This window comes from Seriola dumerili, unplaced genomic scaffold (assembly GCF_002260705.1).
Source record: "Seriola dumerili isolate Sdu_G_001 unplaced genomic scaffold, Sdu_1.0 BDQW01000068.1, whole genome shotgun sequence".
Classification (NCBI taxonomy): Eukaryota; Metazoa; Chordata; class Actinopteri; order Carangiformes; family Carangidae; genus Seriola; species Seriola dumerili.
The window spans coordinates 7,133,803-7,156,192 of NW_019174323.1; the positions used below are offsets into that span (position 1 = coordinate 7,133,803).

The 22,390-nt window shown below is 41.3% G+C and overlaps 1 protein-coding gene across 1 annotated transcript; it reads right to left on the reverse strand.

The window, feature by feature from the left end:
- Nucleotides 1-21,918, reverse strand: lhpp (phospholysine phosphohistidine inorganic pyrophosphate phosphatase). Its single transcript, XM_022742959.1, has 7 exons — nucleotides 21,781-21,918; nucleotides 21,317-21,504; nucleotides 20,468-20,621; nucleotides 20,313-20,376; nucleotides 20,107-20,199; nucleotides 17,543-17,634; nucleotides 1-1,728 (listed from the first exon to the last, which is right to left on the reverse strand). Exons 1-7 carry the CDS (start codon nucleotides 21,909-21,911, stop codon nucleotides 1,632-1,634), a joined length of 819 nt encoding a protein of 272 aa, XP_022598680.1. The 5' UTR covers nucleotides 21,912-21,918; the 3' UTR covers nucleotides 1-1,631.
- Nucleotides 21,919-22,390: the final 472 nt, after the last annotated feature.

Below are 22,390 nucleotides of genomic sequence, written 5' to 3' on the forward strand. Positions count from 1 at the left end.
TGAATTTATTCGAGAGTAGTCAAATACATGTTTAATAGCTCCGTACAAGGCCAACGGCCAGTAACATAATGGACAAAAACATGGAGTCAAACAATGTGTAAGCTGTTAGAAAACTGGGTACCAGCTGCTAGTAGTTTGCCGTGTACATTAATACGTATTTCCAGATCAGAAATAGGAGTGGTGCACCCAGCTCTAACACTGTTTCATAATACTTCGTAGCATTTCATTACCTCTAATTGCCCAATAACATTCAAGCTTGTGTCAGCTAATGGTGAAGTGAACCAGAAAGACCTCAATGAATCACTTGGCAATGGGCTTTTGTTCTTGATGAATCTATTTGGTACACTGAAACCTCGGGGGCAGCGATGGAGAATCGTTTGTTTTACGCCCCACTTCCAGAGGCCTCGATGATCCAGCTGGCACACAGGAGCCCAATAACCAATTTTTACCCCCCTCATCATTTTATTCAACCTCACTGTGAACGCTCTACATCTAATGAGTGGGAATTATCTATGTAACTATGGCAGGACTGTCCCCGTCAGAGGAGGCTTTAACAGTCGAGTAAATAAAGATAAGCAGTTGTAGATATGCGATGCTTCACTCTGATGATGGAGAGCTCATTTCATTTTTGTTTACAGAGGGAGAAACACGAGCTCGAGCACCGGCGTAATTCATCACACTCGGCTGAGTTCTGCATTTATCAACTCTCAGACCAGCTCACTTCCCATTTTCAGCGATTTGTTTTTGTAGAACAAAAGCTGCTCCGATACAGATTCCAGTTCAAACCAGAGCCAAGGCTAAATTTTCCCCAGCGCTTTGAGACCTTGAGCCTTTTTTTTTTTTTCCTCAAAAAAAGTTCTGTGACAATGGCTGAGACAAATTGGCAAATTCAGGCAGAGAAATGTTTTCTACAGCTCATAGACTACTAAAATAGCTTTATTTATAACAGTCAAAGCCAAATACTCTATTAAATACTATAATATTACCGACACCTCCTGGCTTCTTCACTAAGACTGTGCATGTTTTTTTTCAAAGGAGACAAAAATATTACCTACATATAACAGGATACGTACATTAATCAGTGCATGTTAAAAATGAACTGCAGGTAGCTTTCCATTGTGTGTTTCCAGTTTGGCTACAAACTGTTGGCTGCTCCAGAAAGAATCTGACTGTGTAACATTAGCAGGGAGTCTAAACACACAGCTTTACTTTCCCCTCTAACTGTCAGTCAGCAGCTGGTTAAAGGCACATTCATGTCAACTTCAACTATCTTATCTATTCCAGTCATGTACTGGCAAATGCACAGTGCAGCTCTAAAGACTATCTCCTGCAGACCCGCGTAATACGTCTGCAAATTTCATTCTAATTCAAACTATGCAGACCACCAGATGGGTGGGTGTTTCCCCTTTTTGACAGAACAAGGAGTTGCGACGGTTACAGGATATACAGTATTGTATGGTACTTTAGTGCAGTGCTGTTTTGACATGTTTGTTGAAATACCTTGATGCAACACACCCCTTCCCGTCAGAAACAACACTTAGAGCTATATGAAGACACTAGCACGAACCAGCCTGTATCACTCAGGGTCACAGTAAGTGGAGGAGTTTTTCCAGTTGTCCACTGCCTTGTACTCAGTGGCCCCTCTGATTGAGGATCACGTCCACAGACTGGGCCAGGTTGTCCACAGTGCCGTCGGCCGTCACCGTTGGGTGCCTCTCATCAGTGGGCCTGAGGGAGGGGAAGCAAAAGCACACGCTTAAGGACACGCAACACGGGAAGAAACAGGAACAAACAAGTCGACTCACAAGGCTCAGTAAACAAAAAGGACCAGCAGTTTGATGCTATCAGCCACATTAACAATACTTGATGTATACACTGGAAAAGAGCAGGACATGATGAGCTAAGAAGATACAGGAAAGGCAACACTCACACAGACCTGAGCAGAATTACTCTACAGGCTGCCTTGTTAGGCTTAAGGGGAAGGTTTGGGTAATAAATAGGGTCTATGTCTTCTCTGAATGATCATAAGAGCTCACTTATGACTTCAACAGCAACCAAATAAAAATTAGGCTTTTTTTTTTTTTTTTTGCTGTGTTGCTATCTCCTCTCTCCAAGGTGTCTGTGCAGTTTTCTTACCAAAAGCCCCTGCAGGGTGCTGCATGTTTTCTGTCTCTATCACCAGCGGTCACACAGTGTTCCAGACCTTTCTACTACATCTGTAGGCAACTAAAATAGACCAACTGGGGACTTTAATGAGAACTGCTAATTCGAAAAATACCCGATTCTTAAAATAAAAAGCAAGAGAATAATTTGGGGACTTAGGTCAGTGGTTTCCAACAAGGAGGAGGGGGTAGGACCTAATTGTAAGATATGCAATATTAAATAAGAAGGAGAAGAAAAACATTTTTTTTTCTCCAAACTTTGCTTTTTAGCCATGCTAGCAACATGGCTCTGTGGGAATATCAGTCTCAACAGTTGGATATATTATATTGAGTAGTTTTACCTCTACAGGCCGTGAAAATGTGGCTAAAAATGTCAGGAACCACTGACCAAGGCTGTGATGATAATCTTGTTACAGCCTGGCTTCCTAAGTAGTGGAAAGTCTGTAGGAGTTATGGGGCGGCCTTGCCTATCTCCCCCCTGGCTTTTGCCATTGTTTAGCTCAGCGCCCAGTGATGGATGCAGATATGGCTGTTTAATCAGCTGGTAGGGGAAATGTGATCCATTTGGCGTGGCACCAGGCCCAGGACCGGCATGCAGGACCCCTTTTCCTCCCCATCACATCAAAAGGAGAGGAGACGCCCACTTCATTCATCTGCAGGACCTGCCCAGGACTCCTGCTCATTTATGAAGTGGTGCCTATAGATCCACCCTCCGCGGGCTGCCTCGACCAGGCTCTGTGTGCTGCCTCTGTTCCCCAGTCACGGGTTTGGAGCTCCAGATGGGGAGGCTTTGTCTGGCCCAGGGTGTGCGGCACACACCACCATTAATCCTGCCCTCCGAGAGCCTTGCAGAGGACCTTTGCAAATATTTGTGAGCCGCCCAAGTGTAGAGACAGAAAGAAGAGGCCTGCGGGGGTAGCGGGGTGGTGGGGGTGAAGAGAGGTGTTGAATACTGAAGCCGCAGTGAATACGAGGAAAGCGGTGCCATGTGTTTACGCATGTCTGTCAGCCGCCAGCGCTTGGGTTATGTGAGATGGTCTGCTAATGGTCGAGGTGTTATGTCTCCTGTGCTGGATTACTCCTGCACCCTTTTCTGCCCGAGGACTGATTGAGTTCACACACACACACACGCACGCACGCACAAGCACGAACACACAACCAACTTAGTCACATGGCTCTTATGTTTCAAACGGTGAGGCCAACAGCATTGACCACACTGTTTCGCCAACCTGATGCTCCTTTAAATCTCCCCTGGCCTCTGCCTGTTAGCTATGCATGCGTGCGTGTGTGTGTGTGTGTGTGTGTGTGTGTGTATATTCATTTTGCTGCTTTCCTCCCGTTGCCATGAATAATTTAGGAGTTAACCAGGTCAATGTGACCATGCAAAATTCAGCACAATGCAGCTACTGTTACTGATGAGGTAATCTGCAGCCCGCTGCGTGCCCTTCAAGTCAATGCAATATCAATACACGTGAAGAGATAGGTTCGGTCCCCGAGCCTGATGGACACTGCACAGCCTTCACGCAGGGGATGAGGTCAGCTATGAGGTAGGAGGTGAAAAGCAGCCAAGAATTTAGTTCAACACAGCTGCTACCATGTTGAAAGACTAAAAAAACTCAGAAACCAGAAAGTTAGTAAACGAGGCTCGTGTTGCGAGTGGGCAAAGAACTACGGAAGCAGTATAGAGTTAAGGATGAATATGAAGACCCTGAGGTGAAGATGTCACCTTGGGAATCTTCATTTTTAAAGTAGTGAATGCTGCATGTGTATTTTTCAATGACTGGCATATGACTACAACCGTCTCTTTCCAAAGAGTATTTCTGCCAACATATAATCTGAATTCCCATGTGCTTTAAAAACAGGTACACACACCTCTAATCCCCTACAACAGCTATGACATGACAGTGGATTAAGATGGCCATGAGAACATGGGTATCATGTATAAACTGCTCAGGCAATATAAGATTATAGTGGCTTAAAGTGTCATATGAATAGATATATAACATGATACTTGGCTCTATAAAGCATGGAGATAAGTTTTTATAAGGACAGGCTGTGCCTCCGTGAAATGAAAGTGGAGACGAATGACTCATACAGCCAGTGCACTTGTGTGTGATAGTCAGCTGTGCAATAAAGACAAAGATAGATTAGATATGACACAGAAATTCAGGAAAAACGTTGGGATTCTTTGTTTTGCACAGATATATTCAGTTCATTGTCGAGGTAGCTGACCGCAGGGTGAAAGACAACGGCAACCTTCCTATCATGTTAATGCTTAACACACTGGCACATACACAAAAAGGCACACACACACACACACACACACACACACACACACGCACACATGTGCACATAAGGAAGCAAAACTGTCACAAACACACACACCTGATTTTCGATTTACACTTCTCTCTTAACCTCTTCACCTTTGCTGAGTGTGCCTTTTGACTGACACAGTGCAGATAGAGCAGATAAGACGCGCACGAAGGCGGAGATGAAGAGCTCAACAATACATGACACATTTCGGTCGGAAGGCAGCGACAGAGCGAGCATGCAGAGCAGCTTTTGGGAAACGTGGCTGGAAAGAGTCTGTTTCCCAGCAGCTGGATTTCAACACACAGAAATATCTTGTTTGTTTTTTGTTTTTTTTGTTTTTTTTGTTTTTTTTTTTTATTTTTATTTTTTTTAAGGAAACTTTGAAAAAACTTTGAATTCCTGTTGTTGACAGTGTAGATCTTCTGCTGTGCACTCCTCGTGGAAATTACAGCTCTGGTAATCAGCATTCGTTTTAAAGTAATAAGCAACAAGTCATAGCTCCAAAGAGGACAAATCACTTGTGCTTAAACTGCAGGTGCATTGGTGAAATCAAAAGTATTTCATATGCACAAGCAAAATGATGGCACATGCAGAACATACACAATGCAATGCATGTAACTGAACAACCTTAAAATTAAAAATTGCACGATGATGTTATTTCCTGTGTAAAATCCGCTCCCCCAAATAAATAAAACCGTAACACCCTCAGTATTTTGTAAAGTGTGCCGTCACCTGGCTTTACAGTGCGGAATGACATTTATGAGCGCTACAAAAACGCTGAGAGGAAAAGAGTCAGCCTGCCAGTGAGAGAGACGGAAAAACACTCAGCCCAGCTCATTGTGTAGAAGTGTGTTTTTCATACCAGACCAGTGAAGGCACCATCAGCCAAAACACTGCCTTTTCTCACACTGAAAGCAGACTATATCACCATAACCAGGAAGGAAAACACAGCCCCGACTATAACTATAACCTTTATGTTCAGCCAAGCCTTGTGGGTGACATGAGATACTAACACAAGACAAAGCTCGGAGAAGGTGTGCGGCTACACGTGTTTTCTGCCGCTCAGTGATGTTGCGGGAGTCTTGGCCTTGAGGGTGAGAATGTGATCACAGTTTGACTCGCTCTGTTATAAATAAAAAAAAAAGATTTATAAATAAAAGGTCGTAGGAGAGATTGATGGGAGAATCAGATGAGACAAAGTAGACGACTCCGGCCAGTTGAGATGCTCCAGCCTGGTTTTATCATCATCATCATCATCATCATCATCATCCACTTCAGCTTTACTTTTGCTCTTTCTTTTCTCGTCTACCTGATGTTTACAGAGCTGCAACAAGACACACATAACACCCTTGAGGTAATACAGCTGCAGCCTAACTGAACTGGGGAAAACCACCGTGTTACTTGTGTGTTATGGCAACACAATTGACAGATGCTAAGCTGGAGCCTTCACATCCTCTGCTCAGTTTGTGGCCGTGTAGCAGCCGTTATCAGTTTTACTGTACAAAGGGCTGTATAATGTTGAGTCACGATCAGCAAACAGCTGCAGTATGGCTTTTCACATTTCACACATTCAACGATTCTTTCCATCTAGCAGGACACAAAGGGGATTCCCTGGTTGCAGAATGAAGAGCCACTTGATTTTTTTTTTTTTTCCATCCTGTTGCTCTCCGAAAGCCCCCTGTGAGTGATATCTCTGTGTGTGTGTGTGTGTTTGTGTGTGTGTGTGTGTGAGAGAGAAAGAGAGAGTGAGAGAGAGAGAGACACACACACACACACACACACACACACACACACACACAGACACACACACACACACACAGACACACACACACACACACAGAAAAAGAGTATCCTGAACTGTCAAAACCACCTACTGGAAACTTTCTGTCTTTCCCAACCACAAACACATCTGAGGCTCAACGAACAGGACGTAAATTATAAACCTTCACTTTCTGTCTCTCAGCGACAGTAAAAGGACTACACCAGTGTTTTTGCAGGTTTTATATCTAGATCATGCATACAGCACAGCTTACAGTTTCAAGTGTCTACTGTGTAGTATTAGATTTGCCGAAGCATTTGTTCTGTATTTGTGTCTTCCTTTCGAGCAAACCATTGATTTCCATTCATTTCTATTCATGCAAATTAGTTACAAGACTCTTGAAACATCCTCTAGACCAGCGGTTCCCACAGACTGAACCCCGCAGCCTTATCAGATGAGCTCAAGTGCCCCATCATGAGTGGATCATAAACTGGACGTTATTTCATGCTTTGAATGGTGGATATTGTTTTTTTTTTCATACAATTGAACTGTCAATGTCTAGGTTGCTTTGGACAAATGTTTACATGCTACTACTATTTGGAGAGTTGATTCATAACTTTTAGCTAACTATTTCAACTGTTAATTCATTAGTTTTAGGTAGATGTTTCAACTGCTCATCCAGTACTATTTCTACTTCTCTGCTAACTAGTTTTTAATGCATTCTCAATTGCAACATATGGTGTTGCACCCTACTCAGGGTGATGGGCAGCTTACTGGTTATTATAAACTTACTTATGATCTGCATCACAACATGTGTAATCATATTTGACTGTTTATTTATTGTTTATTATAAAAAATATTTGGATACATTTTTTCACCAAATCACAATTTCTGTTTGTCGTTGGTTGAGTTAATTAGTTGAACTTTGCATGTACCCCCAGGAAAATGCAGTAGTACCCCCTGCAGTGGAGGCGCCCATGGCTGGGAGTCACTATTTATTTATTTATTTATTTTTGTCAAATTTCCATTTTTGTTGTGTTAATGCAGTGCGAAGACTTATTTGAAAAGTCTGTACTGCATAATCTTGTTACCATAATGTAATTTTGAGAAAAATAACTGCAAATTTGACATTCATGGAGATGGATTACAGAACAATTTAAGATCTGCGAGCTGTTGCATTGAGGGTAATGTAGGTGCCAGATATTGATGAGGAAGAACAACGCATGGAATAAAAAAAGGTGATGAATCTGCTTTTGCTGGATTGATTTTTTTAATTTTTTTATTTAAACAGTGCATTATGAGTCCCACAATGTTATAGGAGTGCTCCTTTTATGTGTTCAGTTTTTGTAACATCCTCTGAAAGTCACTATTAAAAAGTCATCAGAGAGCTTTAAACTGTTTCACTTGTTAAGAAGAATGGCTCTTGTTTATTTGACCAAATCCTTATAAAAGTAAACTCCCTTCATCATTTCACAGCTGTCCTATCAGTGCTGTGCTCAATATGCACAGCTTCATGTGACCTAGATCTAACCACACTCTTTTCTTCAGCATGTTATTATTAGCCGTGCCACTGATGACTTGCTGAGCATTCATTTGCGAGCGTGTATCTCTGTATCTCACTGTGTATCAGTGTTTTGTTAACGATAACGAACTGCTGAGTCACCTGCTTCTAATACAGAAAATGATAACGCTCATGTTCAACCACACACAAACCATTTGGAGAAGAAAAATGGCACCAGAAGAAACCAGGCAATGGCCCAAGTCCCCCCAGCCAAGCAGCCTGTCTATTGGTAATTGCGAGAGGGATTGGATCCCCATTGAAACAGCTAAGGGCCTGTGTTCATGTATTTAAGAGGCAGTACTATGTTTCAGCCTGCCATCTGTGGGCTTTAGCTCTCCGATTCTCTCCCACTCTCACTCCTTTTCTTTCTTTCTCTTTCTTTCTCTCACGGGTGGAAAAGTACCGTCGAGGGGCTCAGTGGCCGAGGCCCGACCGGCTCCTTTGTCCCGCTGTGGGAGTATAGTCTCACTGTGAAAAAAAGCTTCGGTTAATTATTAATATCTCATTGACTTATAACGCACGGCAGGCTTTAGAGGAGCCTGCAGGCAGGGGAAGCTGTCACCCCAGGGTGGTGAGGGATGGTAGGCCAGGCTCGGGCACCCAGTGGAGTCTCTTCAAGCTCTTTAACCTCTTTGTGCAGCTACTGCCACATCCATCTAGGATGTGGATTCAATCTGTGGCGCCCTCTTATGTCATTATCTCACGTCTATCTGATCCAAACAGAAAGGTTCAACGCACAGCTCGAATGAAAGAGAACAAGATGTTGTAGGTGACTTTCCCATTCATGAATGGGAAAGTGTGTGCAAACTTTTGAGTGGTACTGTATATATGGCTGTGTGCATAGCCATACTTTTGCATGCTGCAGTACTGGATTATGTTTCTATGGACATTTCAGACTTTTTTTTTTTTTTTGCCATAAGTCTTGGTCACCATTGGAATCTACTGCAACTGAATGAATCCAAGTTGATTATACCTGCTGTCCTCTGTGAGCGAGAGCAAACAAGCAAGCCTCAAAACTCATGTTTTCAGTGGAATATTCTATTAAATGCTTAGAAATATAAATTTTAGGAACAGAAACACCAAAGAAAACAAAAAGACAAAGCAGCTTTGGGTCTCATGCCAACAGCAGAGTTCTGGCTAGATGAGGAACTCATTCCCAGAATTGATTGTGTTTACATTCCCCACAAAGCTGCCGATTCCAATCCATGGGAATGGGATGAAAACACAGATTAGGCACTAAGTTAATTAGCGGGACTGTATGTCATTGTGGTAAATGCTGCCCTTGACAATAAATCTGATGTAATCCAGCCTACGTGTTTAAAGACAATTTTAAGAAAACACAAATTCTTCATTTTAACACTCGTATGCACTTCAAAAATGTAAAATCCCAAAGCACTACAAAAGGCGCTGAAATGAACAGCCCACCTTCCTCTGGACACGAATGGATAAGGTGGGAGAGTGCAGCCAGGAAAGAGAGCCAACCAACAAAACCCAGCTTTCATGTGTTATCGGTTAAAAAAGGAGGGAAATCCAGCAGTGGAAATGGAAACCTTACGCAACATGTATTTTCCTATTTTACCATGCAAATATCCTGCCAAGGCCCTGCCGATCACTGACAAAGGAGATGCTGCTCAGACACTCACGCTGCTTATGTGCATATTTATTATATAATGTATATCATCAGAATTCTTGAATTTCTTGCCATTACACCTTGTTTTGACACCATGTTTTGTAAAGCAAAATCAGTACATGGCTTTATATATGTACTTTAGATGATGTACTGTATGTATATTGTTTCTATTGCTCTAGGCCCCCAGTGTTTTACCTTTGGGACAGTAACAAACTAAACACTGTTTCCTAAATCTGGCTGTGTGCCACAGAACAAACAAAACCCAATGGGTCACACTGCTCTTCATTTCAGTTCCTCTGATGATCCGGGGGGATCTAGACACAAAAGAGGGTCCCTGCGGATCCTGCTTCGGTTCAAAGGCCATGTGGTGCACATAGTATGATTCAGATGATTGGTGTAAACAGTCTTTGTGAGGCAAACAAACCTCAATGACACATTCAGAAATGGCATAGCTGTCGAGTTGAGAAGCTTTTCTTTAAGTTCACAGCCTCAGCAGAGAAGAGATATGAGAGATAACTTCACTTCCTTCCCACACTGACAAAACTAAATTGCTAATAGTGGTTAACAGGACAGGGTGTGGGACGGTGCTGTTGTAATAGACAATATAAAATGACTCTTGTCTACTGAGAAAAACAGGTTGCAGAGGTCACAGAGCAGAAGTGCAGACAAACTCGCAGCTCAAACATAACCTTCTCTGGCACATTAAATCCAGTTCTCCAGAAATGGAAATTAAAGGCATTCTCAGGAGTGAAAGAGATTTCATAACCGTCTGGGTGATACATAAACACAATGCCTTGAAATATAGTAAGTCACATACATTCCAGACGATCACTCCCAGTCTGACGGGCACACACCTGAAACCACGTACATTATCATTGCGACTGAGGCTACAGGACACCGGAGGAGGACTGAAAGATAAGCTTGGCCGAAATACAGTATGTACCTGAGAGCCATCCCAGGGGCAGAGCTCAGCTTATGAGGGTGATTAAGCTGCAACCACAGCCGTGCACAGAATACATGGCTGCCCTGTCAAGGTTCAGTGTCACAGATCTGCAGAAGGGACAAAGCCCCGTCCATAAACCTAACACTGCTGTGCTGTGTTCAGTCTAAATGTCTGTTTGGTTCACAAGAATGGAGATCCGATAGGTTGTTTATGTCGGGGGGGGGGGGCATCACCTTTCTGTGGACACACATAATACAGCGAAATGTTCACGCTTTACCACGAAGCCTTTCATTATGTCAGTCACCCAATCTGTATGTTTATTTACGGTGGGTAGCCGTTAACTCGATTTTTCATAAGCGCCCTGTCTAAACGAAACATTACAAGACCGATTATATGTTGCACATGGTGTTAGTGCAAACAAGAAAACTTACATTAAAACATACAAAGCAGAAACTGGAATACACGATTAAACAGTAAAACAGACAAACTAGCGATAAATAATCAATTTCAGGGGCATGTGTTAAAAGATTCAAAGGAAGAATATCTGTAACATAGTCCAGCTGTATCACCAGCATGGATCATGTAACAGAGCAAGACTTTTAAAGGCTTTTTTTTTTTTTTTAAACAAGATCATGTGAAGTAATTTGATTTCCTACACTGTGGAAGTTATGTCACAGCAAAAATGTACAGTGCATCTTGCTAGAATGACATATTGTGCAACCACTATATTATATTAAGCTGATAGCGAAGGTCTTTGGACTGTGGGAGCTGTACCTCACTTTTATAATCTGTTTGCTCAGGTTGATGGGCCATTTGCTTTCCAAGTGAGGAGTTCTTCCTTCTATTTGCTGCACTGAAAACGGCTTTATTCGCATGACTTCGTACTGGGTATCAGTGGAAATCTGCATTAGATATCCCCACTTATTACAGGTTCATGCCCGGTCAGTTCAGTCTGGGCTGCTGGGAGAGAGACAGGGACTCAGCCAATGCTGGGCTCTGATGACTGATTCCTCTGGAACTGACCTGATGTGAATCTGATGATTGGGACAATTTTACAGTTTTATTGGTGCCAGGAGGTATAAAGAACGAAGACCGTCTTAAGTTGTCAAAAGCTTTCAGTGCCCTCTTTCTCAGAGGTGAACTGTAACACTCAATACCACTGCCTGGTGTCTATGAAAACGACTTAATAAGGTCACATTAGAGGACTCCACTATGGCATCAAGCCACACACTTTTCACACTCAGTCTACATCCGTCTCAGACCTGCTGGTTCTGTTGACTCTGATTATAGGAGAAGCAGTTACAGTGATAGGGGTATTTGCATACCGACCATCTGGTGAGAACTGGGTGTTCTAACTGATGTTATTCACCAAAGTGCACAAAACGGCGTGTGTGCGTGGTTTCTCCTTTTGCATGAGAATAACAGCTTCATTGATAAGCAGTGCATCAACCCTGTACTTTACACTGCATGTTCACAGCAGTCATGGAGTGGAAAAAAAAAAAAAAATGTAGATATGTATAAATGTATAGCTATAGTGACACCATGAGGTGGTAATGTAATAATCATAATCAATAATGTGTGTGTTCTTATATATATTCTTAGATCCTTGCCACTCTTAGGGAGAAGAATTAGCATCGTAACATGTGAAAGCAACAGTTCTGTCACATCGTTCAGGCCATAATTACAGGAATCAGAGTGGGGATAAAACTTTCATGTTAATTGCCTCGGTGAAGTCAAAGATATCAAGGATTTCTGACAGCTGTGATATCTTCCTGTTAGCAAAATGAACTATGCAGAAGAACAGCGACAAAACGGCGGCAAATACTTAAATCACTGGCAGTTACTGTACATCTGAGGAAAATCCATTATTGCCACAAATACAATTGATTAAGCAAATTAAATAGGAGCTGCTGTTTGTTTGTCTCTAGTTTCACCTGTGAATGAAGAGCTGTAAATATGTAACATGATATAAAATATCTAATTTAGCCTTAGGCTACATTTATCTGGTGTGACTACAAGGCTAGCAACTGGGATATGTTTTGTATTATGAATAATGTAAGCTTTTCCGCCACATTAAAAGAATAAAATGTTGTTTTGTTTTTTTTTCCTTAGCATGTTCTTTCACAAACATGCGAATGTCAGCATGTTTGTTTTTGCTAAGTGTGAGCTTGGAGTAGCAATGCAAGTGTAACCTACTCATAGCGCAGAAAAAAACACTGAGGGGAAAACTCATCTGCATGGTCATCACATGGCCACTGAACTCCTGCAATGCTCGCTTCCTGTTCCGTCCCTCTATGACAGCCGCAGACAGAAAGTGCACGAACCAGGGTGCGGTTTCTGCTAAGTGGTTCATAGTTTGTATCACCAGGGACTAGTTTTCTCTGGAGAGGTTTAATCTGGCTCGGCCTGCTTGGAAAACAGTTTCCCAACACTCACATTAGCAGTCAAGCGTGGGCCACAGGGAGAGGTTTACAATGTAAACCATTTTGAAGATGGTTGCTGCTGTGTGAAAATGTTTGCTGTGCTCTCTCTGCCAGATTCCAACGGGAATCCAGTAAGAGCTTCCTCTAACTCACTGGCCCTCATTCAAAATACCTATATCAATCTATCTGTGTTCGTATCTGACACATAAATATTCTTGTCTTCTCTGCAGAATTACAAATGCAAATGCTAAGACTGAAATTCAACTTCTTTGATTATCACACATACACAGAGAAACGGACAGTATGTCAAGACTAAAAGATTCAGAAACTAATTCTGTCAGCTAGGAGTTGCAATTATACTGGTTTACAAATAGTGCATGAAAGAACAGCATGATGTGAACCTGCTTTTATGGAGCCTCAAAGACCCCCACCTCTGTGCTGAAGCAGTTCCTTGACAGTAAGCGAACAGAAACAAAGAACAGAGGACTAGTCGAGGCCACAAACAACGAGAGATGACTATGTAAAAAAAAAAGAAAGAAAAAAAGACAACATCCAAGAGTGAGGCACAGGACTGAGAGAACAAGGACAACATACTCACAATGTGAGTGCTCTGACAGTATCGTACACTGGTAACAATTTGACCATGAAGATGGAGAACTACAGGACTTTTTAGGGCTGGGTATAATTCTACATTGTCAGATACCAGTGCCAAGGTGATACCTTTTCTAGGTTTTTCTCTACCACTACAAAAAAAACACCAAAAAAAAACAAACAAAAAAAAAAACAAACAAACTAACAGAAACACTTCTTTAAAGCTGCACTAATCAACATTTTCCTTTCCACTCTACTGGGCGTTTTAGGGTCTTTCAGCTCATTGTTCTGGTTTTATGCACAAAATTTTACTTTCACCGCTCAAATCGACCTCTTTTCCAACTTCAGCGGAAATATATATACTCCAGAAAAACCTAACCAGAGAAAAAAGGAATATGAATATTGGACCTGCATTTGCTAGGTGGTTGGAAATATGAGTCCAAATTAACGCTAATATTGCTCCGCCCCCAAGAGGCCAAAACATCAATTAACATCACATTTTTCCTACTTATAAACACTTTTCACCAAAAACCTCTCACTTATAACAAAATGATCCTAAATTCTCATATGCATCAGTGTTAAATTCCACTTTAAAACCAACAGCAGTCCAAGAGCTTTTCCTAAAGACAGTAGGGCTTTATCAAAATGATCAACAATATAATTCAGGAAATTGAAGATAAAGCAAACAAGAGTAAGAACTGGCCTGAGCATTTGGTGCTGATTTTCGACATGCAGTGGTTGCAGATACTCTGTGGTATGGACAGAATTCGGTATCCAGGTACTGAGATTTGATACATGAAGCTCTAATGTTGTGATTATATTCAACACGTAACTACAGAGCTGAAAGGCCGAGCGGGGGGGGGGGGGCTGGACAAGAGCGCAGTGTCGGTAGATTGTTCCCATGCAGCCGATTAACATCAGCAGTCAAATTTCCCTACTCCCAGTCTAATTTCGAACCACTTTTTTGGTGGTAGGCCCCTTTCTGCAAACCTGTTCTACATTAAAGAGCAAAGGGTTCTCTGGCTCCCCTGAGGGACGTGCGCTAACCTTCGCTCGTTATTTAAGAACAAGGGAAAGTTGACTGCTAGCAGAACACTCCCCTGACACTGCTATTAAAATTACCCCTATATTACACCTATAGTCTTAACAGCTGTTATTTGTGGGCACTGTAATATCACTTTGCTTGGCCTGTGCTCTTGAATTTAATCGGCAGGAGCCATCACAATGATATAATGAGCACAGTCATGTGTTGTTCATCGTATTAAAATTGACATCCTAAAATGTTTTATAGAATTAAGTCAGATTATGTAAGGTACATTTTTAGGCAGTCAAAGGGAGTCAAAGTAAACTTATATAATAAATGAATTCACTTCAAAGCATTTACATGATTACATGATTAACATGTGATTCAGTTTAGTTTTAGTTTCCTCGCCTTGCGGATCTCAATAAGGCTTAAAGAATTTCAGGTCTCATGCAGTCTTTGCTGAGAAAAGAGTACGTCAAGTTGAAAGCTTTTCAAAGTAAGCTGATATGATTAGATTTGTCTGTGATTTGTATCTTTTTCCCTTCCTGTCTTGTCACCGGGCCTGAGGTATTTGAAGCAGTCCTTTCTCCAAGCGTGATGGGAACTGGAGGCCTGCGCAGCATCTGGTTGACTTGGAAACAGCTGTGTTTTCATAGAATTGACTGAGGGTTTATAGCTGCTCCCAGCAAGCCTGGGTTCACTGGGCCTGTTTGGCTAAACAATGTTAAATCTCACGTCTCCCCATCACTCACGGTCCCAGAGAAACACTGTTAATGTCACCGTTTCTCTCCCGTTCTCAGGGCATGTATTCATAGTCTGATAAGTCTGGGGACGGATGTGGGGGTGTAATGAAGTAGCTATGTTTAATGAGTGAATGACAACTCATTTTAGAGCCACATTCTAATTTGATAAACAGTTTTCACTTCCTTGGTTCAGCAAAAAAACCCACAAATTCAAAGATACATGTCTGTTACTGCTCACACACAAACATGATGCAACATCTTGTGCTGCAGTAAGTGAAACTATAACTTCAAAACCTAAATATGGCGCTTTGGATTTGAGTGTCATTTTACTGTACTGTATTTCAAAAAAAAAAAAAAATCGAGCCCGTTATATAATAATATCAATCCACTGTGCTGTAGTATGTATGTGTTTCTCCATATAAACTCCATTCACCAATCAGTCCATAAATCTAGACTACCACAGCTGAAACACAACACGTCATGCAATACAATACTCTCCCCACATATGTTCTTCTGTGGGACACATCCCACGCGTCTGACCTTCTCTACTCTAAACAAAAAATAAAAAAGTGTAGCAGTGAAATCATTTCATCTGCTTTATCCTGTGTTTAGTTGACTTTCTCAGATACTAGTGTGTTTCTAGTAGATAATAGATGTCAGCACACTGGGGTTGAATTGAGCTGCTGGGAAAAGACTGTGAAGTCACATAAACCAGATGGATTCAGCTCAGTCCACTGAGAAACAGTTCCGCTTCCTATACCTGTGATAACACGCACAAAGGCACAGGAAAGTGGAAACACGCACACATATGCACACAAGAATAACCCTGTGCAGACAGAGGACAGGTTGTACATTGAGTGACTGAGGCCTTAGTATAGGATTAAAGCTGACTGATGCTCAAGCAGATTACTCAGCGTTCTGTGGTCACATGACCAAGACCCGCATGCCAGTGCACAGCAGTGGAGCAGGTCAGCAAGCATGATACTCTTCACACTAATCGGTGGGTTATAGCCAAACAAAATGGTAGTGATGTTAGGAAAGAGGTTTGATGTCCTCTGCAGCATGAGAGGAAAGGAACAAAGTGCATTTATTTTGATGTGTTAAGCAGTGTTCATAGCAACAATTTTAAGGAATATGCACTTCCATTTTATGCATCTTCATACTTCTATCCCACTAAATCTAAGAAAGGAAAATTGCATATATTTATTTTTTGTGCAGTTTAGCCTACACCCCAGAGAACAAATACAGCATTAAAACGCTTGTAGAAGTTTTTATGAATAATTAATTCTGAAAGGGCCGATGATTCTAGGTGAGTACATTTTGCTGATAAGACTTTTTTATTTTGTACTATTGCTACTTTTACTAAGTAAAGAATTGAAATTCTTGTTCCACTTCTGCTTCACAGCAAGTGAGGCTGTGTTTGAAATGTGAAAAGTTTGTAAAAAAAAGAGGAAGACCAGCACCGCACAGTGTAAAATAAAAAATGTTCAGGATTCCCTCATCATTTCTATAAATATTTCTTAAGCACACATATAAAACTTAAAGCTAAAGTAGTATTACATGCAGAAAAACCATTAAAAACACCAATTACCACATGACTTTGAACCTACATTATAAGGTACAGCATATATATGATATAATAACGGTGTCCCAGTCACTTTTCTCTTCGCTTCATGCCATAAGTACCACATATATCTTCTAAAATAATCAACCATATGTTTCTGTAATTACACCATAAGAAAGGCGCCCCAGTAATCTCCAGATCGGGGACCATAAATCCTTCGGTGACTACGACCTTGTGGTTGACGAGCACTCAACATGTGGAGAGAATAAAGCTATTTTTGGTGGATTCTCAATCAAATAAACAAATCTGGAGGAGTGAAGAATGAAGTGGATGGCTCACAGGAAGCCTGTGGGTGACAGAGGAAACTCTGATTCACAATCGTGGTGTGAGGGTGCCCTCTGCTGACAACTAGATGAATACACTTTTCTTCTGATTTGTAATGTGGTCAGACTGACTTCACTGTATATACTAAATGTGGGGAAATTTTAAAAAATACATAGAAACATTTTCTTCAAATTGGCTAAACCTTTTCTTAAAGCAGAAAGATTCAAAATATGGATATATGATTTTATGATTTATGTGTTTTTTTTATGTTACAGCATAAATCATATATTTATCTTTATCATTTTACCTCCAGTCCTAAAAGCACAGATTAATCCTGGGTTGAGATACCTCAGCAGGTCACATAACTAGTTTAAAGGATAGTTTGACTGACCAATAGGGACACCTGTTGCTCAGCAGTGGGCAATGAGGAGTCATGTTCAGGTTTGGATCGTGTCAAGCAAAGCACAGTTCACTCTAACACTGGTGGATTCAGGACATCACTGACCTGTATTTGCCTGTCCTGACTTGTACGCCTTTCATTCCACAGCGCTGGGCCCCACCCACATCATTCACCAGATCGTCCCCGATCATCAGCGCCTGGCAGTGATGGAGGGAGGAGAAAAAGAAAGAGAGAGAGATCATTAGAATTTTAGTTTAGGAGCTTTGTCGATGCTCACCTGCAGATCGAGTGACAAAAATGTAAAATGAGAACTGACTTATCTGCCCATCTGTACACTCGTGTGTGCGCATAAGGTTTACTGAAGGGGTTGAGGTTGGGGCAGCTGTGACACAAATAACATGAGGTCAAAGATGGGATGCAAAGTTCATTTCACCTCTGTGGTGCCTGCAAGGAGACTGGGACCAGACTGCACCGATCAATTTACCCTTCCCTTGATAACACTGGTTTAACAACTTTATCAGTTGGCCACATTTGCATGTGATGAAACTCTGATAGGTATCTTTATTTTGGCAATTGAAAAATCCAATATGCCTGATGAAGGTCTAGGACCGAAATGTTGCGATAAATTGTTGATTGCGAGTTAGACAGTGTGCGGGATTTTTTTGATTGCCACTTTGGATCCTATCATCCTGTTCCTAAGCACGTGCCTGACTAAATAGATGTGCAAAGTTTTCTCCTGCTTTGAAGGTATCTTTCTTTTGCCAAAAGTGTTATCTCCTCCTACTGTATACCTGCCAGGCAGACACGGATAAGAGCCAAAAAAAAAGATCTATAACTCAAAATATGGAAATGTAAAGAACAAAGCATTGTGGGAGGTATTTTAATAGATACTAAAATTACAATAGATTGGTAGTTGAAAATTGCATGATTCTGGATAAGCTGCAAGACTGAATGCATGGAGGTTAGTGAGGTGAGAGTTGACCACATGCTAATGGAAAATAAAGAGAGGCATTAAGTGCATCTTTTAACACTCATCATTAACGCGATAAGAAAAAAATGAACTAGTTTTAAGCGCTGCTACAGAGCAGAACGGGAGCGGGTTTTATCTCAGTGTGAGCGAGTCCAGTGAGAATACGAGGGGGGCCATGGACTGACTACTGTGGGAACCCAGCATAAAGGACATGCTATGAACAAAGAGAACCTATCTCGGGAGTGTAGTAAGAGAAGTGCCAGATCACAAGGTTGATTTTATCAATTCAGAAGGAACTGAAAGCAGGAAGAGGATCAGGGTCAGGGAGAAAGTCTGAGTTGGTATAAAGAGCTCCTCAAACACAGGGGGAGTGTCGTCTCAATTGAGTGTGTCTGACTGAATCTTCTAACTGGAGTGCAGATGTTTGCTCTGTGATAGGAATCAGGCTTCTGATTTGAGATGGATTCTTGAGTTTTGTAGAAGCATGAAAGGAATGATACCTTTGTGCAGAAAGGGTTTTGATTTTGATTTTAAGTGAGTGACTCAACAAACAAAGAATATCCAGAAAATACACCCTTGCACCACCCTCTCTGCAGGAAAGCCAGGGTGAGCGGCTGCAGATTTTGGAGAGGGCAGCAGATGTAGCTACAAAAATACATCCATGTCTCAGTGAAAGAAAGGAAATCCAGAGAACAGGGTGAGGTTCAGAATGAGTGCCAACACCCAGGTCTGAAAATGGATGAGGTTAAAAAGATGACTGTGATGGCACAGTTTCCTTAGATCCACTGAGATCAGCAAACGACAGGGAAAGACATTAAACACATGTTCAGACACATGAAAACATGAGAGTGTGCAACCAAACAGACGGTGCCTTGCCTTTTCTCTATGGTGCCGTTAAGAGTTTTTCTGTTCCAGCTGCCAGTGGTAAAATATAGTAAGCTATTATCTAGGAGGTGTCGACAGGTAAATAGTTTCATGTGCAACAGGTTGTTACAGAACCCATATCTGATGTGGCAAAAACATAGCCACATCTGGCTGGCTATGATTGCATAGAGCTGCAAAACCAGGAGGAAAACAAAGAGACATCTCAAAGCAGCGAAGAGTATGAGAATTCAAAATAAAATGTGCTTGTATACACTGTATTTATACATCTACACAAAGCAGGTAACATTGCACTTAACAAAACATGAGGGTATTGAGACACCGAGCAGGATTTGTCAAACTGATTCGAATCACAAGAGCTTCAAAGAGTTTTTTTCTGCTTGTCTGTAGGGAGAATTGTAAAGCATCATTCAGAACACTAAAACCGTGCGCTCGGTTAGTGAACACTTCACAACACAGCCCCGTAGAAAGTACTGATGTCATGTTGCTTCTCTCTTACACCCAACAGTCTTCAAGAGAATTATTTCTGAATGTATTTGTGCAGTGGAATCGCACAACAGCCCTTTTACAGTTTTAGTGTTTTTTTTCCTTGTAAATACGCAATTGCAGATGCCGACAGCTGCATGTTTGCCACTCAGAGGGGAGCTTCCAAGTATGGCGTGATAATGTGCATACACTCTTTATGAACCGACCTATGAGAGCTGACAATCCCAATCACTTACTCACCCAATTTTAGCCTAAACTGAAAAAACTGAGGTAAGAATCTTCATTACTACACAACAAACCTGTGCATGCAGTATCACCTGTCGTTACATACCTCATGTGGATGAAGCCCCATGTCATTGAGAACACTCTGGAAGAACATTGAGGATGGCTTTCCGATGACTTCGGCCTCTAAATCACAGGCGTACTGGAGGGAGGAAAAAAGTCAACAACAATCAGTCATTGTTCGCATGTACAGAAAAGTTGTTATCCAATCTTAATGAATATATCAATGCCCATTATACACCTACAGTACTGTACCTCCAGAGCCTTCATGTAAACCCCGACATCCAGTTTCAAACCATCCGTCTCCTTGTAGTACCTCCTATGAAGACAGCAAAAATAATTAGTCTAGTTCTGTGAAGATATTGTATATTTCTCATCAGTGACTCATATATTAAGGAATATACATTTACCCTTGACCCAGAGAGAACAGCAGTGGCTTCTCCAAGCCTATAAGGACCCTGAATGCCTCATTCACGTTCTGGTAGGAGAAATTTTCGGCTGCATCTCCAATGACCACGCAGTTTGGGTCGGTCTTGTCAACACTGTCAAATTCGGGGAGAACTCCTGTAGAAGAGTAAACACACAATTCAGAATTTAACACTTAGCAGTGTCACAGAAATCAGATGTAATACTCTTTAGGGTTTTGGTCATTTTAAGGATGAGTCTGGTGATATTACATACTTTTCATACTACTCAACAAATTCCATGAGAAGTATTGTCTGTGTAGCCAAAGCCTGATTTATCGGATCCCCCTGTTTCATAAACTATTATTGTCTAAAAATGACATATTACTTTATTACATCAAACATGGGAACTCTGGTTTATTATGAGTTAATCCCACATACTTGGTCCTGCTGCAACAAATACTCACTTGTGCACAAAAGAAATAGTCTTTCAGCAAAAGCAAAAAAAAAAAAAAAAAGCTACAGAGCCCTGCTGCTTTAAGAAAATATATGGATTAAAAAAGATGTATATTTTGTGATGTTTTTGAAGAGACAGGCTTCAACATATTGCTTATTTTGGTCTTTTCATGGGATTTGTGGACAATAACAAAAAAAAATATTGCCAGTTTTATCCTTTATATTTATATTGAGATTAAAACGTGACTCAAATGCTAAATTTTAAAAAGATTTGTAGACATGTCTGAACAGATTCGTAATCATTTAAATTTACCCTTAATAGACAATCACTCTAGGTGTATTTTGCACTATGACTATATTGTCATAGTCTCATGAGTATTGACAAATGAAAAGCATTACCATCATACACCAACAGGTGAGGCCGTAAACCCTTCTCCTTGAGGACCGCTACTGCTGCAGGAGCAGGAGAGAAGACCTCAGACACAGAGATGTCAAAGCCCAGCCTCTGCAGCTTGGCTACGAACTTCTCTCTGGTGGCCTGGGTCTCATTGGTGCAGAAGCGCAGCTGCAGGTCAGACGCCTTGAGCCTTCAAACAGGGAGTCAGGAGGTCAGGTTAAGGATGGGGCACACAACTTATGTCAATACAGTGATACTGAGATATTGACTGTTATGATATTGTTGAAAATATAAGGCAACTACCTCAGTCATACGTGCACGCAGACCTTTTAGGAGCCTTACATGCTTCCCATTGGTTATCCGCATGGGGAATAACCGAGTGCGTGCACTTTGCTCCACAGGCTCAACATGCAAGCAGCTGAAATCTGTAACTATGTCTGAAACGACTCGCTAATTATTCACTCACTTTTCCACAGCTTCAATGGAGCCAGGAATAGCAACTCCGTCGCCCTCGCCGCTGTCATACAAAACGCCACACATGTCCAATACAACGCCTTTCAAACTCTTCGCACAGCCTGGCCAGCCCGTGTCAGCCATGACGAAGTCGGAGTCTCAGAGCGCATGCGCGTAATGGGAGCCAGCAGTCAAACTCTCGTAACACATTTACTTTTTTTTTTTTTTTAACCATACATAGGTATCTGTACTTGAGTATTTCAATTTCATTACATTTCATACTTATAACTTTACCACATTTATCTGTCAGCTGTACTTTATAAATAAATATTTTACATACAAAACATATGACTAAGCCACTAGTTAGTTTTTCAGTCAATTAAGTAAAAAAAAAAATCAGCGATTGTTTTAAACTGATTAATTATCATGAAAAGTAATTTTTCATGCAAAAATACAACCCATTAATGGTTTCAGCTTTTGAGATGTGAAATTAGCTGCTTTTAATCCTCTTAAATTACAGTAAATAGAATCATTGTGAGGTTTGGACTGTTGGTCGGAAAAAAAAGAGAATTGAAGGTGTCACCTTGACCTCTGGGTCACTGTAATGGGAATTTCTCAAGCGT

What these genes read in the sequence shown, in the direction of transcription:
- lhpp (XM_022742959.1), bottom strand. Translation starts at nt 21,911, where the DNA reads ATGGCTGACACGGGCTGGCCAGGCTGTGCGAAGAGTTTGAAAGGCGTT. An exon ending in CTGTTCTCTCTGGGTCAAGG is followed by an intron (nt 20,377 to 20,467) that starts GTAAATGTATAT and finishes CTGTCTTCATAG; the next exon opens with GAGGTACTACAAGGAGACGG. An exon ending in TTTACATGAAGGCTCTGGAG is followed by an intron (nt 20,200 to 20,312) that starts GTACAGTACTGT and finishes TCCTCCCTCCAG; the next exon opens with TACGCCTGTGATTTAGAGGC.